The sequence below is a fragment of the Asparagus officinalis genome, chromosome 1 (assembly GCF_001876935.1).
Source record: "Asparagus officinalis chromosome 1, Aspof.V1, whole genome shotgun sequence".
NCBI classification, from domain to species: Eukaryota; Viridiplantae; Streptophyta; class Magnoliopsida; order Asparagales; family Asparagaceae; genus Asparagus; species Asparagus officinalis.
The window spans coordinates 91,175,267-91,197,469 of NC_033794.1; the positions used below are offsets into that span (position 1 = coordinate 91,175,267).

The following is a 22,203-nucleotide window of genomic DNA, read 5'->3' on the forward strand; positions in this document are numbered from 1 at the left end:
TCTAGCATTGAATACCATTTCATTACTCCCGACAACAAATTACAGAATCAGGCAGGCCCCAGTTCTAATCTCAGATTACAAAAACACTAATATTGCAGGATTGGTCTTTATCAATTTTCCTTTGATAATTTGTTCATTGACTAATTCTTTTTGAAAAGAAAATGTGCAACCATCCATTCTTCACCATTGCTATATCCGAAGAGCTCTGCAACCGAAATGAAGAATGTTCTCCAGTAAGCAGTCCATTTGGTTGCTGAATCCTTTCCATAAGTTGATTCCATGATTGGTCGAATTGAAGCTGCATTTTGATCCATTCTTTTGAGCCACTCTTCACTGCATGAAATAATTTCGCACCTCAAATCAATTCGGAGCTAACAATAGTATTATCATTACAAGAAGGGTTAATTGCAGATTGCCCCACTGTAATATCCCCTAACTGCATATAGAATCCTCGAGTGTTTTTTTTTGGGTCTTTTAACTTCAGGAAGTCGATTTCCCAAAAAATGATTTTCTTTTCATTGAGGGTAAAATTGTCAAAAAGATTTCACTCAAGGGGTCTATCTGAAACAATAGAACAGCAGGAGGTCTACCTACACTTGGGCGATAGTACAGGGAATCTATCCACAAATAAACATATCCGATTGTTTTATTAAATCTGACATGATATAAGAATTTTTTTGTATATACACGACTTATATTTGACATAAGATGGTCATTGATGTCTTGAAATGCCTAAACTTCCTTTCGAATTAATTGTGTATGTTCAGTATCTCCAACGAACTTTGCACCACTACAATGAAAAATTGAAAGCCTGCTGTTACTAAAAGCTCAGATTTGCATACCTTGTCCTGGAGTAATGCATCCCATTAACAAGCCAGTGGTTGACCACAGAAACATCATTCTGCAGAATTGTATAAAACTTCAGTAAATTAAATTACGGAGACCATCAAGCCATTCAAATTATGTCCATCATATGTTACACTTGCATGTATGAAACATTAGTTTGTGACAATGCTAGTTGGTGGTTTGCAGACATTTAGATTAAGAGTCTAGCATGCTAATAGATCTGGGCAGTGATGAAGCTCATTGAAAATAAGTCGAAACTCAGAGGAGAAAAAATTTGTTTATTCTCATTAGCAAATCTATAAAAGATCAGATCCAAAATGATTTTTTTTTTCTGAAGTCCAATATAGTCTCAAATCACCTGGAAATAGAGCAGTAGGTTTGCAGAAGGCATTGTTCCTCCACTGAAGAAGTATCTAGTAATCCAGTCATCATCGTTTATATCCTAGATATGAGATAGCCAAAGAAACATTAAGAAACATAATTCATGAGAAGCAAATCCTTGATGTCATAAAATGGATATGGTATTAGAAAGTACATGCCATACTTAGAATTTTAAATAGAACTGAGATGTCAGAAGAAATGGATACTTCTTCTACCGGTATTGAAGAAGAATTATAGACGAAATATTTCTCCATAAGAACATTTGTAATCAGTTTTTATGTAGTCATTGCGAAAACTTATTCCATAAAAAAGAAGCAAAATTAGTGCACCTTTTATACAGAAAAAGTGAGAAAAAAGGTACCTCAAAATGGTAGGCAAATACTTTGTGGCAGAAGTAATGAACGAATAGGAGACTATCCTGCTTCATCCACATGGATATCTTCTTGAGAAGTACCTTATAGTTCTTCATGTGCTGAATAATATGATAGGGTTAGAGACCTGAGCTTTATATAAAACTAATAAGAAGTAGCAAAAATTACACACCTCAAACATCTCTATAGATATAATTCGGTCAAATGAAGCCTCCATTTCGAACTTACTGATATCTGCTACAATGATTTTTACATTTGATAGTTGAAGATCCCTGTGGTACGATATTAACATGATTAGCTTCAAAAATTCAATTTGTGTTAGTGTTAAATAAAAAAGGCAACTAATATGATTTGAATGCAAGAAAAGTTTAATCAATTTAACATAATGGTAAAATAGCCATTGCTTTGAAAGATTATATATGGCCAACTTCAGGTAATATTCACAGCACGACTTCCTAAACCTAAGTAATAGTATAAAATGTTTAAATAAAGATGATAATGTCACATTCTTTAAATATTAAATGTTTAGACATCAGTAAGTAAATAAGCATTGGTCTAATAAATAAGATTAAGGTCCTGATTCTTAAAAGGATAAACTTAAAGAGACCAAAAATTCTCTGTCCCCATACCTAAGTCATGTTCACATAAAATTAATCAATCAAATACATAACCAATCAGTGAAATCAAATCTTTAGCCTGCATACACGTGCTATACCCCCTGATCTCTCTATTACCTGCATTGCTCCTCTATAAAAGCTTTTTGTGTTGTTGAATTGCATATCCCTGTAATGCTGCAATTTTTGTATTTTTGTGCCATGTATACACTAAGGGAACCCCAGCCACACCCCACATCAAGGATTGATTGTCCATCTTTTACTTGTGCTCTCTCACAATACAGCTCCAACATTGCATTCTCAGCATCATCTAATGTGGTTGACTTGTCTGGGAAGTAACAGCAGCTGCAAATATTTAAAATACAGTTCAGCATTATGAATATAAGATGTCGACCAGAACAAGATGAGTACATAATGTGGGCATGCAAAATTTAATAAGTAGTAGAGCAATATGAGAAGTGTAAAATGAAGAGAACCTGTACAGGTTATTAGGAATTGCCAGATTCTAAATTATATAACAAGTTTCACTTCTTTAAAAAATGCTTCGTCTTTTGAACATATAGGATGTCAATGATTTGGCATTTCATGAAATTCATTCCAATATTTGTTGACATGTTAGATTATGCAACTTGATTTTACTTATATATTTATATTGTTTTCTTTTTTAGTATCATGTCAGGACTTGGGATCACTAGGTATTACTTGTAGCCCCTACAGAGCTGGCAAGCCATCACAGTCAAAAGGTTGATCCACTTGACTTCTCTATGGATATATTTTAAAGTGGTCATATATAAAATGAAATCATTATTAAGCATGTCAGAGTGGCATCGATGCCATTATACCGCATGTGAGGCATGTAGCATTTATGTACTCATCTAAGTAATGTGCCTAAGCCAATGAAGTGCTGTGCAATCTAATTCATTTTTCATTTGATACAAAACTTAAAACAGGGTAAAAAAGGTTTTTCAATTAGGAAGGAACATAATAAACACTTCTTTTCAGTTTTATATTACTTAAAGCTAATTTGGTAATCAGGTTTCAATTTTAAAGCCAGGGTATGGTGGAATTTGGAAGGTACACTACAAAAATGAAACCATAGCCTATTTGGCAACCATCTTGTTAGATCTTATAAAAACTTGAGATCTAAACCAAAAAGCCATGATTAATTCAAAGAGATTTACAAGAATCAAAAGAAAAGAGCGGAAGCTATACCTGAATCCATAGATTAAACTTGAGATAGGTTTTGGATCTTCTAACCTTAGGGTTTCTCTAGCCACTATACCTGAATCCATAGATTAAACTTGAGATAGGTTTTGGATCTTCTAACCTTAGGGTTTCTCTAGCCAAATTTCTCTCTAGATGGGGGTTTGGATCTTCTAACCTTAGGGTTTCTCTAGCCAAATTTCTCTCTAGATGGGGGTGAAGAGAATTAGAGATTATAACCCTAGATTAGGGACCATAACTCCTTATTTATAGATGTTGTACATTTACAATTTGGTCCCTTATCAAATCATAATTACAACCTGGTATCTGCACATATAACCCCATAATTATATTTAAATACTCATTAACCCAAATTGATTGATCACTTTAGTGGGTTATCCTGAAGGATAGCAATATACACAGATTAATCATATGTGCCCACAAAGAGATTTAATTTTGTGTATAACCTTATGAGCTCAAAATTGCTATCACTGAAAAGGTATTTCCGAACAATCTCGTCCATTGACTATATCAATATAGGATCAAAGCGGCCTTCGTCACATTTATCGTGACTCGACCCATCAATGGTCACATATACCAACACAATCAAACGACATAGATCAATCATGGATATGCAGCATGAAAATTACATGCAATGTGATCAGTACATGTCTATTTTCAACTGGTCCTCATTTAGTAAGGTTAAAACCAAACATAATGTAACAGAGTGTCTTAACTGAATACTTTATTCTGATCAGACAATACAACCAAACATAAAGCCCAAAAATTACAAACTCCCACTAAATCATGATATCCTCAAATAACACCACACCCATATGAGCAGTGTGCTCATGAAAGACCTTAGGTGGCAATCTCTTAGTAAGAGGATCAACTATCATGGAGTTTGTCCCAATATGCTCTATGGATATCCGTCCACTCTGTACCATTTCTTTCACAACTAGGAACTTAATGTCAATATGTTTTGACTTAGTTGAGTTCCTGTTGTTATTGGAATACATTACTGCAGATTTATTGTCACAATATAACCTTAGTGGTCTTTTCATATTTTTCAAAATGCGCAGTCCCGTGACAAAATTTCACAGCCATATTCCCTGATTGGATGCCTCATAGCAAGCTACAAATTCTGCTGCCATAGTGGAGGAAGCTATGAGTGTCTGTTTAACACTTTTCTCTGATATAGCTCCTCCTACTAACATATAAATGTAGCCTGATGTAGACTTTCTGCTATCTTGGCATCCAGCAAAATCAGAATCAGAGTACCCAATGACCTCCAGGTGTTCTGATTTTCTGTATGTGAGCATATAATCTTTTATTTTCTGAAAATACCTCATAACCCTTTTGACTGCTATCTAATGATCCATACCAGGGTTGCTTAAGTATTTGCCTAACATCCCAACAATGTACGCAATATCCGGACGCGTACATACCTGAGCATACATTAGACTTCCTACAGCCGAAGCATAAGGAATCTTCTGCATTTCCTGAATTTTAAGATTACCTTTAGGGCACTGATTGAGACTAAATTTGTCTCCTTTAGCCACATGGGTGTCTCCTGGTCTGTAGTCTTGCATGTCAAACCTTTTAAGTACCTTATCGATATAGCTCTTTTGTGATAATCCAAGAATACCCCGAGAGCGATCTCGATGTATCTGGATTCATAATATAAAAGATGCGTCCCCAAGATCTTTCATCTCAAAATTCTTTGATAGAAATTTTTTGGTTTCGTACAGCATGCCTATATCATTAGTGGCAAGCAATATGTTATCGACATACAGAACCAGAAAGATATACTTACTCCCACTGAACTTGTGATATACACAGTCATCAACAATGTTCATCTCAAAACCGAACGAGATAATTATTTGTTAAAACTTATGATACCATTTACGAGGAGTTTGCTTGAGTCCATAGATGGATTTTCTTAATTTGCAGACCATATTCTTTAGGTCTCCTGACATAGTTTTCTGGTTGCACCATATAAATCATCTCATCAATGTCTCCATTGAGAAATACAGTCTTAACATCCATCTGATGTAACTCAAGATCATAATGAACAACAAGTGCCATGATTGTTCTGAAAGAGTCTTTCGATGAAACTGGAGAGAAAGTCTCTGTATAATCAATGCCTTCCTTTTGAGTATAGCCTTTAGCCACAAGACGTGTCTTATACCTCTCCACATTACCATTTGCATCCCGCTTGGTTTTAAAAATCCATTTACAACCAATTGGTTTTGCATCTTCTGGCAATGGGACAAGTTTCCAAACCTTATTGTCTTGCATAGACTTGTACTCTTCATTTATGGCATCAATCCACTGTTAAGAGTTAGAACTTTTCATGGCCTGAGAGAAGTTGATAGGATCATCTTTCAACATTCCACTACTTTCCTCATGTTCTTGAAGAAATATAATATAATCATCCGAAATATCATTTCTCCTTTCTCTCGTGGATCTCCTTAATGACACTGGTTCTTGAGGTTGTTGAGTTTGTTCTTCTAAAACAAGGAGTTGTTTAACATTGTCATCTTGAGGTTTCAGATTTACTTCTTAAGCAACAGGTATAAGAACCTGAATATTGTCAAAAGTAACTGTATAGATTGGATCTGAAGCCAATTCCTCCTCAAAACTAATGTCTCTAACCTTATTTCTCCCCCCAAACTCAACATCCTTAAAGAATGTTGCTATTCCCGTCTCAAAAATATTTCTTAGTGTGGGATCATAAAACTTATAGCTCCTAGAGCGTTCAGAGTACCCAATAAAGTAACTGCTAACTGTTTTGGAGTCCAGTTTATTTTTTATTTGGCCTATAAGGCATTGTCTCAGCTGGACATCCCTAAATATGTAAATGCTTTAAACTGGGCTTTCGACTAGTCCAAAGCTCATAAGATGTTTTAGCAACTGCTTTACTTGGTACTCTATTTAGAATGTAAGCTGCTGTCTTAAGTGTTTCTCCCCAGAGTGACTATGGTAAAGAAGAATGAGAGATCATACTTCTTACCATATCTTTAAGAGTCCTGTTTTGTCTTTCAGCTACACCATTCATGTTAGGTGAACCCGGCATGGTGTATTGTGGGACGATACCACATTCCTCTAGGTATTTAGCAAATGGTCCTGGACGTTGTTCACTTGAACCATCATATCTGCCGTAGTACTCACCACCACGATCAGATCTAACGGTTTTAATTCTTCTGTTGAGTTGATTCTTAACTTCAACTTTATAGGCTTTGAACATGTCCAGAGACTCAGATTTTTCACGAATAAGATATAGGTACCTATAACGTGAGTAATCGTCTATGAATGATATAAAATATTATTGACCATTCCAGGATTCCGTAGGGAATGACCCACAAATATCCGTATGTATCAATTCTAAGACATCCGAAGATCTGTTGGCACCTAATCTCTTAACTTTGGTATGTTTTTCCTTGATACATTCAACACATACGTCGAAATCCGAAAAATCAAGGAAATCCAAAATGCCATCAGACACAAGACGCTCAACTCTACCTTTTGAGATATGACCCAAGCGCTTATGCCATAATATCGCTGAATTTTCCTTATTTAATTTACGCTTAGTACCACGTGATTCCACATGCAAGAATTCATTATAAGAAGCAATTGTATCAAGGAAATATAGGTTGTCATAAGTACTCAAGTAACCGGTTCCCACAACATTTGAATTAAAAGATAAACTGAATTGCCTGTTTTCAAATGAACAAGAATAACCTGATTTTGTTAGGAATCTTGACCCCGAGATTAGTTTGTTTTGATGATAACAAATATCATATGTTGTGTATATTATGTGCTAACATTTGTTTTGCAGTATCAGAGCTATATCAATAATTATATTCAAAGAGATACTCAAGACATAGATGAGTTCAAGGCAAAATGAAGCAAAGAAGAAGATATACTTTATTGTCAAAATGTAATTTTATATTTTCTTTGCTTAGAAATTTGTACAAGCCTTGATCACTCACACACATGCACACACATAGTGTTAGAACACACTAACACATGCTTAGTGTGTTGGTTAACAATAGAAATCCCCTATGTTAGCCATTAGAGTTTATATATATTGAGTGAGTCTTAAAATATTTTATTTATACCCCATAACAATTAGAATCTGGAAAAACTCAAAAGATAAAAGTTGTAGGTCTCTTCAAGAGCTTTCCAACGAATCTTAAATCACCTCATTCCGATATCGGATGAGAAAGTTACAGTCAAAATACTAAACAGAAAAATTCTAGAATCTAGTCTGTTTAGACTCAGAGTAGTCGACTACTATGACTTGTAGTCGACTACTATGACTTGTAGTCGACTACTACTCAGTGTAGTCGACTACTATGACTTGTAGTCGACTACAGATGCAGTTTTTTCAGATTTCAGGTTTTAAATAAGTGACTGTTTATAGCCGTTTTGTGGACGTTAATTGGGTTTAAAATTATGTCATTTCAGAGGCTATAAATAGGTTTAAACATCAGAAAACAACAACTAAGTTTTGCACTTGCAAGATCAAACATTTGTGCATATTTCACTCTCTAATTTTCCAGATTTTCATGCTAAGTGTTTAGAAAAAGAGAGTTTCTGATATTGCCTTGGTTTCAATCATTCTTAGAGATTGTATAGGCAATATTCAGAGAGTTAAAAGAATCCTAAGCCACTGCAGCACTTCACTACACATTCAAGGCTTATAGGATCAATTGTGTTCTTGCTTCAAAAAGGATTTCTCTCGGGTTTGAGAGGGTTGATCTCTTGGTTTAGAGATTGGGTGGCAATTGGCATGGTCTTGTCAATTGGTGTTGCAATTTGCATGGTCTTGCAAATTGGTCAGGTTTGCTTTTGATTTTGTAAGGTTTCAAAATCATAGTGGAAATCTCAAGCGGGATTTGCTTGGGGACTGGATGTACACCGGGTTGGTGGAACCAGTATAAAACTTTGTGTTTGTGATTGTGAATTTCTGAGATTGCCATTTTTCTTTGCAATTTATAATCTACTTTGCATATATTTTAAAAGAACACTATTCACCCCTCTTCTAGTGTTCTAGTGTATCTATTTCAGATCCTACACTTAGAAACCAGTCCTTGAGGAAAATTTTGGATTTAAAATTCCAACCTAATGTAAAATCACGGGTAATTTGGCAAAACAATGCCTAAATTAAGAATTCAGAAATTACCACTGTGAAATAACTAGGTCTAAATAAAATATCCCTAGAGATTACGATCTTCCAGATTTAATATAGTCATGCCAATCACAAGTATGAGATTTCAAAGCCATCCCTACCATTTAAAACGAGGGTAAATAGCATTTATCCCTCTCAATATTTTTTTTATTAGAATATACAGTATTGGATATATAACATACAACAAGTCAAATCAAGTATGAGATTTCGAAGACATCCCAACATTTAGGCCATCTCCAACCGGCCACTAAAAAGACAAAATCTCTAAATTTGGAGAGTGGAACCTCTCCAACCACTCTCTAAATTTGGAGATCTCCAAATTTGACCCTCCAAATTTGGAGGGTGAAGAGATAGCCAATTGATTGAAGGTAAATCTTCATTCGGCACTTCCAATAGTTGTAGTTCAATCCATCGAACATTGGTGGACGATTTGTAGAATGACCTTCTTTGAATTGTGATGTATTTGTTGATGCCATCTTTCACCTTGCTCTGATACCAATTGTAGGGTCCTGTTTTGCTTATGTATACCAAGTGTAGGATCGTGACCCTTAAGAATAGAGTGCGCTCTTATAAAAATCTGCGGAAGCTTTACACTTAAACACTAGAAGGTGAGTTTGCAATTTATAATCTACTTTGCAAACTCACCTTTTAGTGTTTAAGTGTAAAGCTTCCGCAGATTTTTATAAGAGCGCACTCTATTCTTAAGGGTCACGATCCTACACTTGGTATACATAAGCAAAACAGGACCCTACAATTGGTATCAGAGCAAGGTGAAAGATGGCATCAACAAATACATCACAATTCAAAGAGGGATATTCCACACAGCGACCACCTCTATTCGATGGCACGAACTACAACTATTGGAAGTATCGGATGAAGATCTACCTCCAATCTCTTGGCTACGACCTTTGGAACATTGTAGAGACCGAATTCACAAAGCCAACCACTCCATATACCGAATGGTTTGAGTTATTCAAAATGAAAGAACAAAAAAAAAAGAATCCGCTCACATGTGCTTCATGGCACAAGAAGATGAGGTATACAATAATGAAGAATTATTAGATGCTTTCAATGAATTATATGAAACATTTTTGAGATTAAATGCTTCACATAATTTTCTTAAAGATGAAAATAAAAGATTACTTGAAGAAATTTCTGATTTTAATTCTTCTACTATTTCTAATTCTCAAGTAATTGAATTGAAAGAGGAAAATAAATCCTTGCTTAAAGAAAATCATATTTTGACTAATGAGAATGTTTATCTAAAATCAGAATGCAATGATTTAAAAATTCGCATTAATGTTTTAGATAAAGATATTTCTTCTATTAAATTAAAATATGATGATATATGTTTGAATGTTATTAAATTCAATAAAAGTAAAGAGAATTTGAATAATTTGCTCTCATTTCAAAAATCTTCAAACAATCATTTTGGCATTGGATTTGTTCCTAAGTATTTTACAAAGAATGATTATGTTTTGAAGAATAATAATAAGAATATTCATGCTAAAAAAAATAAGTATATATGGATTCCGAATATTCATGCTAAACAAAATAAGTATATATGGATTCCTAAGAATTTGAATATTCATGATAGGAATGATTATATTTCATCTTATATGTATGAAGTTTGCAATTCAAAGAATTACACTTATGTTAATAAATGGAAACCAAATTCTAAGTGGATTTGGATTCCTAAGGGCTAATCCTAATGATATAATATAAAATGGTACCAAAGTGCTTAATATTTTTATTAAGGTATCCGGGAAAAGAAAATTTTAACTAGAATTATGTTTATTTCTTTTTGCTAATGACAAAGGGGGAGTTATATAATAGAAAATTTTAAATTTTTTACTAATGCTTTGATGCAGGGGGAGTAAAAGATTTTATTTAACGATTTTATGCAGGGGGATTAAAAATTTTATATCTTAATAACATATATTTGTCATCATCAAAAAGGGGGAGAATGTTAGGAATCTTGACCCCAAGATTAGTTTGTTTTGATGATAACAAATATTATATGTTGTGTGTATTATGTGCTAACATTTGTTTTGCAGTATCAGAGCTATATCAACAATTATATTCAAAGAGATACTCAAGACATAGATGAGTTCAAGGCAAAATGAAGCAAAGAAGAAGATATACTTTATTGTCAAAATGTAATTTTATATTTTCTTTGCTTAGAAATTTGTACAAGCCTTGATCACTCACACACATGCACACACATAGTGTTAGAACACACTAACACATGCTTAGTGTGTTGGTTAACAATAGAAATCCCCTATGTTAGCCATTAGAGTTTATAAATATTGGGTGAGTCTTAAAACATTTCATTTACACCCCTTAACAATTAGAATCTGGAAAAACTCAAAAGATCAAAGTTGTAGGTCTCGTTTTTTTAGATTTTAGGTTTTAAATAAGTGACTGTTTATAGCCGTTTTGTGGACGTTAATTGGGTTTAAAATTATGTCATTTCAGAGGCTATAAATAGGTTTAAACATCAGAAAACAACAACTAAGTTTTGCACTTGCAAGATCAAACATTTTGTGCGTATTCAACCAAGTTTTGCACTTGCAAGATCAAACATTTTGTGCATATTCACTCTCTAATTTTCCAGATTTTCATGCTAAGTGTTTAGAAAAAGAGAGTTTTTGATATTGCCTTGGTTTCAATCATTCTTAGAGATTGTATAGGCAATATTCAGAGAGTTAAAAGAATCCTAAGTCACTACAGCATTTCACTACACATTCAAGGCTTATAGGATCAATTGTGTTCTTGCTTCAAAAAAGATTTCTCTCGGGTTTGAGAGGGTTGATCTCTTGGTTTAGAGATTGGGTGGCAATTGTCATGGTCTTGTCAATTAGTGTTGCAATTTGCATGGTCTTGCAAATTGGTCAGGTTTGCTTTTGATTTTGTAAGGTTTCAAAATCATAGTGGAAACTCTCAAGCGGGATTTGCTTGGGGACTGGATGTACACCGGGGAGGTGGAACCAGTATACATGCTTGTGTTTGTGATGTTTATTTTCTGAGATTGCCATTCTTTCTTTGCAATTTATAATCTACTTTGCAAACTCACCTTCTAGTGTTTAAATGTAAAGCTTCCGCAGATTTTTATAAGAGCGCACTCTATTCTTAAGGGTCACGATCCTACACTTGGTATACATAAGCAAAATAGGACCCTACAGATTTGTCCAATACAGAAACAGAAATTAAATTCCGTCTAAAAGACAGTACTACAAAAGTATCTTTCAAATCCAAATAAGAACCAGTTCCTAACAACAACCTAAAGTGCCCAATTGCTTCCACATCTACCGATTGTCCGTCGCCCATAAAGATGTGTCTTTCAACATCACTTGGCTTTCGGTAGCTCAGGCAACCCTGCATAGAAACACTTATGTGAGTAGTAGCACCAGAGTCTAACCACCAAGTGTTTCTAGGTACTGAAGCTAAATTAACCTCAGAACAGACCAAAGTAAGGAATGTACCCTTATTAGCACGCCAGGCGTGATATTTTGTACAATCCTTCTTTACGTGTCCAGACTTGTTACAGAAGAAACAACCCTGATTATCCTTATGTTGTTTCTTCTCAACTGGACCCTTAGCAGCTTCATTATCATTCTTCATTTTCTTGCTTTTATCCTTAGAGGCATAGGCCAAATGAGCACTTTCTGTCTTATCTTGCTTCAACATGTCTTCTTCTTGCACACAGTATGAAATGAGCTCATTTAGAGTCCATTTCTCCTTTTGACAGTTATAACTGACCTTAAACTGATTGAATTGTGCAGGAAGAGACAACAAAACCAGATGCACCAATAACTCATCACAAAGATCGAGTTTAAGTGCCTTAAGCTTTGAAGCAATATGAGATATTTTCATAATGTACTCTCTGATATTTTCTTTGCCCTTATACTTCATTGAAATCAAGCGAGCTAAGAGCGTGCTTGTTTCTACCTTATCGTTTTTCGCAAAACGCTTCTCAATTTCGGCAAGGAAATCTTTAGCCTTAGTAATCCATTCGGATTCTATGCCCCTGAAGGCTTCCGGAACGTCGCGCTTAATGATCATAAGACTCATGCGATTTGAATGCTTCCACTTCTCATACTCCTTCTTTGCATCAGGAGTGCTATCCGCATTGAGAGGTTGAGGTTGTTCAATTCTTAATGCAAGGTCTAGATCCATGCAACCAAGAACAATTAATATGTTCTCTTTCCAAACCTTAAAGTTTGTCCCATTTAACATGGAAATTGAGTTGATGTTAGCAGAAATTATTGCAGCAGATGCATTAGCTGAAATAAAATAAAAAATGCTCATATCAATAACCATAATTAGTAATCAATAAAATTCAAATAATGACGAATCCCATTCAAGATATCTGGCACAACATTAATATCAAGTCTTTGAACAGTAATATTAACTTGTAAGTGATACCTTGTTGCAATGATCAAACATTGACAATAACTCATGTCAAATAATGAAACTATCTTTGGATCGATTCATTATTCACATGTAAACCTTATAATTGTCACACGCTTATCATCGCAGATGTGTATACAGTCTAAATAAATATTAACCTTCCTTTGGGCCGATTAAATATTTACACGAAAGCATACACACAAACATCTCACATTCCTCATGAACAATCTACACAAGAGATGTTACTTTGCCAACTTCTTGTTTCAATTAATCAATTGGAGTGAGAGACAACCTTAATACCTTAGTGTCATAATATTTGAATTAAATAATTAATTAAAAACCAAATTAATTTAAATTTCCATAGCTTAAATATGGCCCATAACTTAATTGAATAAATTAAGCATACCAAAGTGGACCCATAATATAATATAGAAGCCGAAGCTTAAGCATAGTGAACACGAAGTTCGCTTGACTTCGAACGCGAGGTTCGTCTGTATTGAGTACGAGACTCACCTATAGTGAACACGAAGTTCGCTTGACTTCGAACGCGAGGTTCGTCTGTATTGAGTACGAGACTCACCTAAGTACGAACGCGAGGTTCGTCTGAAAATGAACGTGATGTTCGACTTGAGAACGAACGCGAGGTTCGTTTGAAAAAATGAACGCAAGGTTCGACTGAAAATGAACACAGGGTTCAACTTGAGAACGAACGCGAGGTTCGTTTAAAAAATGAACGCGAGGTTTGAATAAAAACGAACGCGAGGTTCGAATTAAATTGAGCGCGAGGCTCACCTGAGAACTGAGCGCGAGGCTCACCTTAGAACTGAGCGCGAGGCTCACCTTAGAATGAACGCGGGGTTCGTTTGATTTGAGCGCGATACTCACTTTAGAACGAACGCGAGGTTCGTTTGATTTGAGCGCGATGCTCACTTGAGAACGAACGCGAAGTTCGTTTGAAGCTTTCAGTTCGCCAAAATTTGAGGTAACCACCTCCTTAATTCCCGCACGTTTTCACGCACGAACCCTTAGAGGGTTAAATCTGAAACCGTCGCCGCCATTGTTCCCGCACCCAAAGGTCGAAACCCTAGGGTTTCCTAACGCCGCCGTCGCCGCCGGAGTCGAGAGCGAGGCCGCCAACGACACTTCGCCGGCGAGGAGCACGGGAACCGACGACCAAACAAACAAGAGATACAAAAAAATTCTCGCTTTTATTTCAAAATCAGATCAAGAATCGAAAAAATGAGTTTTCTTGATCCAGATGCAAGAAAAATCGAAGAAAAATCCAAAAAATGAAAAAATCTTACTGTTCACCGACAATTTTTATTTAGTGTTCATCCAAAAAAATACGTTACTGTTCATCCGAAAATTTCGTTACTGTTCATCTGCTAAATCCAAAACAATTAAGACCAAAAATCCTAATTTTAATCTTAATCTCTTAGAACAAATCAAGGTGGCTCTGATACCACTTGTTAGATCTTATAAAAACTTGAGATCTAAACCAAAAAACCATGATTAATTCAAAGAGATTTACAAGAATCAAAAGAAAAGAGCGGAAGCTTATACCTGAATCCATAGATTAAACTTGAGATGTGTTTTGGATCTTCTAACCTTAGGGTTTCTCTAGCCAAATTTCTCTCTAGATGGGGGTGAAGAGAATTAGAGAATATAACCCTAGATTAGGGACCATAACCCCTTATTTATAGATGTTGTACATTTGTAATTTAGCCCCTCATCAAATCATAATTATAACCTGGTCTCTGCACATATAACCCCATGATTATATTTAAATACCCATTAACCTAAATTGATTGATCACTTTAGTGGGTTATCCTGAAGGATAGCAATACACACAGATTAATCATATGTGCCCACAAATAGATTTAATTAGATTTAAATCCAACATCTTGGGTTTAGTCCCAAGATACATGTTCAGAGACCGTTTTGAGCTAGGCCAACAAATTTATTCGAACACAAACTTTCCTTTGAAACTAGAGAAACTGTAATCCAACAAACATTTTGGTAACCAATCAAATTCAGTTAAGAGTCTTGAAGCTGCACTTATATCGATATGAAATGGTTTCAGCACTGTAGATTAACTTCTCTAAGAGTGTTCCAATTGCATTGGAACATAATCCAGATTTGCACCAGCGTCTGTCTATTATAATGAACTGTGAGTGGTGAATTCCCTATCACCTATTTAGGTGTGCCTTTAAGACCTACTAAGCTGCATAAAGAAGATTGGTTTTCCTACTATTATTAATTGAAAGTAGATTGTCAACTTGGAAGTGTAGAACTTTATCCGGAGGTGGAGGAAATTTTTTTTTTGGGCTAAATAAATGGGCGCATAAGCACTTTAGCTGCTTCTTTTCCTAGCCTTTTTCATTTAACTTCTTCACCATTTTATACTGTTAAAACTCAAAAGCCATATGTGAGAACAAGATGGAGATGGAATATACATTTTTCAAGGCAACTCACCACTCAATTGGTGTTTCAATATTTAGATTGTTACATTTGCTTCAAGGGGTTGTTCATAGCTCTACTGATCAAGATTGTAGAAGACGGGAGTTGGATGCCAAAAGAATTTTTTCTACAAACACTTTTTACAATTTATTGGTGGATCTTATTGTGAATTTTTTTTGGCTAAATAAATGGGCGTATAAGCACTTTAGCTTCTTCTTTTCTTAGCCTTTTTCATTGAACTTCCTCACCATTTTATACTGTTAAAACTCAAAAGCTATATGTGGGAACGAGATGGAGATGGAATATACATTTTTCAAGGCAACTCACCAGTCAATTGGTGTTTCAATATTTAGATTGTTACATTTGCTTCAAGGGGTTGTTCATAGCTCTACTGATCAAGATTGTAGAAGACGAGAGTTGGATGCCAAAGGAATTTTTTCTACAAACACTTTTTAAAATTTATTGGTGGATCTTATTGTGATCGATGGAAAGTGAAGGCTCCTTTGAAGATCAAGGTTTAGGTTTGGCTTGCATTATCGGGTAAATTAAGATAAGACTCCTGCGTAAAAATATTCAAGTTGAGCTTTGTCGTGTGCTATGTGAGAGGGAAGATGAATCTTATTCTCATCATTTCTTTGATTGTAGTTTTGTTCAGTCTTTGTGGAATTCCTTACACTATAAGTTTCAGGTGTCTGGTTTTCCTCATAATTTATTAGACTTTTGATTTCATTGGAGACAGACCATATTGAAACGAGATAAGAAAAGTGATTGGGACATCTATGTGCTCTCATTTGGCGCATATCGGGAGAAAGAAACAAAAGAATTTACATGCACAGATATACTCCCTCTCTAGATGTATGGAAGAAAATTACTTATTTTGCTTCTTTTTGGTCAGGTGACTTTGCTCATGATGTGATAACGGGTGGTGAAGCAAGAGAAACTGCGATCAATCTGCTAGAGGAGCATGGATTTATATGGTGGCGTCTATTACTCAACATCCTCAGTGTGATAGAGCAGGAAGGGGGATTGATTGTCCCATTGTTATCGATTGAGGTTCATAGTTTGGGTACTGATGGGGTCTTTTGTTGTGTTTTCAAACTATGTGGGATATGGTTATTTTTTTGTTGTATATAGGCTCCTGTTAATAGTTTAAAATTTTCTTAGTGTGTGAGTTTGTATTAACGATATATGTGTTCATGTTGTTTGTGATGAACATACTATCATCATCTGAGAGACCACACTCTAGGGCAGGGAGTGTGGTCTGCAATTTTGTAACCAGCTCATTTTGAGTAATGGCAGTTGCTGAAGCCTCTTTCTAGAGGTTCCATCCTTATCCTATACATAAAAGAATAAAAAAAACATTTTGGTGACCATAAAAAGAATTAACTCAGTTTGTATGCATGAAATCTGTTTAAATATCTAGTATAAATAACTCTGAAAGAGCAGGATATTGAGCAAGCAAAAGTTACACTATATTTTAGTTATAGTTGGGATTTCAGGTTATAGAAATAGAATGAGGAGCTGGAACTGAATCGTGGCTCAGAAGCATCAGATAGTAATTGATGTATAAAAGCAAGAATAAAGTTGTGAGGCATAGAAAGTGTAAATATGGGTAATAAGGTTCTAGATATGCTATTGCCGTTTAAAATGACTCATGTATTGATTTCCACAGAAATGGTGTCAAAATTTGTAAATTTGCAGGGATATGCCTCCCAAGATAGCTACTCATCAGAAATGCAAGAAAAAAATTGCTTTTCTAATCTTCCACTAACAATTTGAAGGATACATTATGTTGCACAATTGTTGTTTCTGACAGTAGGATGTGCAAAATTGGTTAAGCACACTCAAAGAACAGATCATAAAGACACCAGAACATATTTAAAGAAGCATATTCTGAAGAAGATGAAATACTAAACTCTAGTCTGAGATGTTGTGAGCTATCAAACCTGTATTTGAGCTGCTTTCCCAGTACCAGTTTAAAAAATGACGTAGGCAGCTCATAATGTTGGGTTTTTGCTTTATCAGTTTCAATAGCTATAGGCATATCTTCAAGAGCTGAAAGGGGGGAACAGCAAAAGGCAGAGGGTTAGAGTTACACTATCATTATTGTAGGTGAGAACACAAATAAACTTTTATGAACTTCTCCAAATAATAATAGCATAAGTGTACACCTCCTTAGGAAAGAATCTCTCTCTTTATATATAACCTACAATACCAAGGAAATATGGTGAAGTGCTGGAAAGAAGGAATTGTCAGAACTATGCAGAAAGAGAATACATGTAACATAGTCACTTAAACAATCAGAGCCAGGACAAAACACAATGTGTTTGGATACCATGGTGTTTTTCTTGTTTTCATAGCGTTTTTGCCAAAAACAAAACACCATATGTTAGGAAACGATGGTGTTTTTTGAGCTAAATCATCCTCTAACTAAAAACACAACACTTATTTTAAAAACACTTTTTAGGTGTTTTAAGTTTGCTATTTTGGTTCTGAGTCTGAGGAGGTGTTAATATAATATATATCATAATATATTAAATGTAATTAATATATAGTTATTATCAACATGCTTATTATATTATATTATATTATACTATACTATATTATAGTTAATCTAATATATTAGTAATATTTATTAAATGCTATAAAAATATAATAATTAAAATATCTTATATAATAGTAGTATAACATATTAAATACTAGTATTTAATATATTGATAATGTATTGTACAATAATAAATAATAATAAATATAAATAAACTAATAAAAAATAATAAAAATTATTGATAATAAATAATAACATAATAATGATATAATAATATACTACACAATATTATAATCATTATAATATTCTCAAATTTTGTAATAAATAAGTTAATAAAGTTAATATTATAAAATATTATATAATAGTAACTTTTTTAATAATAAAACAACAATAGAATAATAATATTATAATAAATATATTGCATAGTAAATACAGTATAATATATAAAATATTAATATAATAAATATAAATAATAAATAATATAATATATTATAAAGTAAACTAATTTTTGGATACTAAAATAATTTATTGCTAACAAATATTAATGTAAAGATAATATATTCATATTATAATAATATTTATTTATATCATAAATTGTTAATATATTATTAAAAGTATTTTTAATAAACTCTAACACATTAGAAACTATAATATATTTTAACATTAGAATATTTATAAATAATAATCATTATAATATTCTTAAATTTTTAATAAATAAATGTTAATAATTTAATAGTTATAAAATATTATATAATAGTCACTTTTTAATATAAAACAACAATAGAAATAATAATATTTATAATAATATATTGCATAGAAATATAGTATAATAATATAAATATTAATATAATAAATAATAAATAATAAATATATAATATATTATAAAGTAAATAATTTTTTGATACAAAATAATTTATGCCTAACAAATTATTAATGTAAAAAATAATATATTTATATTATAATAATATTTTATTTATATCATAAATGTTAATATATTATTAAAGTATTATTAATTAAACTCTAACATATTAGAAATATTAATATATTTTAACATTAGAATATTTATAAATAATAATGATATACTAGTAATAACATAATATTAACACTTTTAATAATATTATATTATATTAATAATAGATATATATATATTAAAATAAATAATTTATTTTAAAAATGATACATAATATATACAATAAAAAATTGATATAATATAAATATATTATTATCTGAAAATAATATGATATAATTATAATATAATATAACACATTAAATTATAATATAATATTATAATACATTATATAATATATTAATAATGTGTTTAATACTAATGTTGTAACGGTCAAGCTAGTGCTGAACAAAAACACTCAACATGGTGTTTTGAAAACACTTTAAGGGAAAAACACAACACCATGGTGTTTTTTTACACAGAAACACAACAAGGAAAGCAACATGGTATCCGCACAAAGCCTAAAAAAAATTATTTCATCCATTTCTAAGATAACCATCTCTACATTTTAAGTTCTCAAATTAGGTAGCCAATGATTCTGACCAAAAATGTTAAAATGTATGTTCCACACAAAAGGAAATAGTGATGGTGCATTTTCACATCAAGAGAATGATTAATAAAATGAAAATTGACAATGCCTCTTACCTCCTCGTCACCAAGTAAAATATATTGCATCTGCCTTTTGACTCAGGACTTCATGCACTAAAACAATATAGATGGTGTACTGGTTCAAGCTAAAGCAGTTTTAGTAAAATGATAGAGTAATAGATCCAAGGAACTGCTTAAAGTTTAGGACGAAGAGTTAAGGAGGTGAGGTAATGAGACTGATACATACTGTTTTGAAATCCTGATAAAGACTTGATAAATAGGTTGAAGGTTGATAGGATGAAATTAGAGCAAGAATCATAAACTTCCAATCATCTAGGCATTTAAAGGAATGTGAATCTCATGGTAGCATCATCCATATAGCGGTTTGGAAACTTTAGAATTAAACTCATTTTAGGTTTGAAGAGCTCATGTGTCTATTTGAAGATTGTTGAGCTGAGATGTTTCATACTGAGTCATTTTCTAGATGACTATAGACATTATATATATATGTTTTTCTGCTAACTCCAAAAGGTTACGACTTGGATTGAACATTGTGAATACCTTCAGTCTAGCATTAGACTAATGTTCAAATGCATTCCTAAGGCTCAGTTCATGTAACAAAACAAGAATCTTCAAGTAACAACTAACAACTTAGTTAGTTTGACAAAGCAAGAAGCTTTGCTACTTTGATAAAATTTACGAGGACCAAATAGAAAAGAGGCAGATTTACAGCAAAATCTGAGTGCAACCAATTTGTCAGTTGAACGTGGGTGTCGAGATTTACAAATTCAACATCATCTTAAATGTAATTTTTATGAAATGCAATACTATGAGAAGAACTGGGGGCCGGGTACTGCTCAGAGATGAGATAGAAATATTCGGCCAGGACCCTGTAGTTATAAGCTAATACTAGGAGAGCTACCTAGTAGATATGGGGACAGTGTCCAACCATTGGAAATTCGGAAGAATGGACTTTTGGCAAGAACTGAAATGAATTATGTTGGTCCAAACCTCGCTTCTAGTGCTACCAAAAGTCATTCCTCCTTCCACCCAATTGGGCACTAAATAGATATAGATACCTTTGACGTCCTATCCACAGACTCCTATCACAAGATTTCAATCTCCACATCTATGACCACGAAAATAAATTAGAAGAACGTGTTTCTCTACATTTTACTCTTTTAAGAAAAAAACCTTCTTGTTCATCTTATGCGGAAATAAAAAAATTCACAGATTCAGAATTTGCACGCTAATAAATAAGCTCTATACTTAACCGTGCCGACATACTGCCTATTACATGCAATCAGAACGCTAAATACTAGGTGAATACAATCTGATAACAACGCACTTCAGGTTGGGATTCAGAAACCCGATAACTACCAAATTGCCCAGCAATGTACTGTTGATAGAGATTTCACAACTTTCAAACCCTCATGCACATTTATTGGTTTGAAAGCAAACTTCAAAATCTCTGAACAATCCGCTTCCCAATTTGATGAGCTACCGCGTACATACCACCAAACCAAATGATTTCAACCACCACAGGGAAATCTAAGACCAACCCATTTCTCAATTCAACGCTTGGATTGAAATTCACAGATCGAAACAGAATCTTGCGGGGGGGCACTTACATTGCTTGAATCGGATGAGGGTTTGGAGCTGGAGGTCAGCTGAGGGGAGGTAGCCGACGGGAATAGACCCCTGTAATTTTACTTGTTGTGGATAGACTACCCGAGTGAATTACGTTTTTGCTTTTGAAAATCATTAAAAATATTTGAGGAGGCATATAGATTCTCTATATTTCTATTGAAATAATGTTAGAGGCACACCACCCACCACAACCCCAACCACACTCCCCCCTCTCATTGCTACAGTAAACCGGGCCCCACATGAGATTTTAAAAATTTTAAAACCCCATGTGGGGCCCGGTTTACTGTAGCAATGAGAGGGGGGAGTGTGGTTGGGGTTGTGGTGGGTGGTGTGCGCCTAACACCACTCTTTGGATAATATTAGAATCATTGTTATTTATCATATTAACTACAATATACTATTCAATAATATAACATATTATACTATTATATAATATATTATGTTCAAATATATTATATTAATTATTACAACGTATTATATAGTATTCTGTTATAATATATTATATTTTACATAATTTAATAAATTAAATTAATATAATATATTATTATAAAATGTTCTATTATAATAAATGCACAGTAAAATACAACATACTACATTATGTAAAAATATATTACATTAGTTCTATTAGTATTATCATATATTTTAAGAAAAAATGTTATGAGGCGGCAAAATAAGAAAGGGATTATGATCCATTAGCCCTTAAAGGGGCTGTTTGGTTTGTTTCTTATGTATTGGGAAGCACAATTCCATGTAAAGAAACCTAAATTTTAAATTTTCTAAATTTTTCCAAGAAAATAAATTGTTTGAGTTTGGTTCACACATAAAATATGGTGGGAAACCAATGTATACACTTTTCTTGTACTTAGTTGGAATAAAAAAAGGAAAACTTATTTGTTAGACATTTCTTATTTTTTTTGTGTTAGATTCTA

The 22,203-nt window shown here is 33.4% G+C and overlaps 1 protein-coding gene across 1 annotated transcript; it reads right to left on the bottom strand.

Annotated features, from left to right (window-relative positions):
- Nucleotides 1-21,310, bottom strand: LOC109827946 ((S)-coclaurine N-methyltransferase-like). Its single transcript, XM_020394977.1, has 8 exons — nucleotides 21,256-21,310; nucleotides 17,432-17,540; nucleotides 2,333-2,557; nucleotides 1,771-1,870; nucleotides 1,589-1,699; nucleotides 1,205-1,288; nucleotides 843-901; nucleotides 1-333 (listed from the first exon to the last, which is right to left on the bottom strand). Exons 2-8 carry the CDS (start codon nucleotides 17,527-17,529, stop codon nucleotides 141-143), a joined length of 870 nt encoding a protein of 289 aa, XP_020250566.1. The 5' UTR covers nucleotides 17,530-17,540; nucleotides 21,256-21,310; the 3' UTR covers nucleotides 1-140.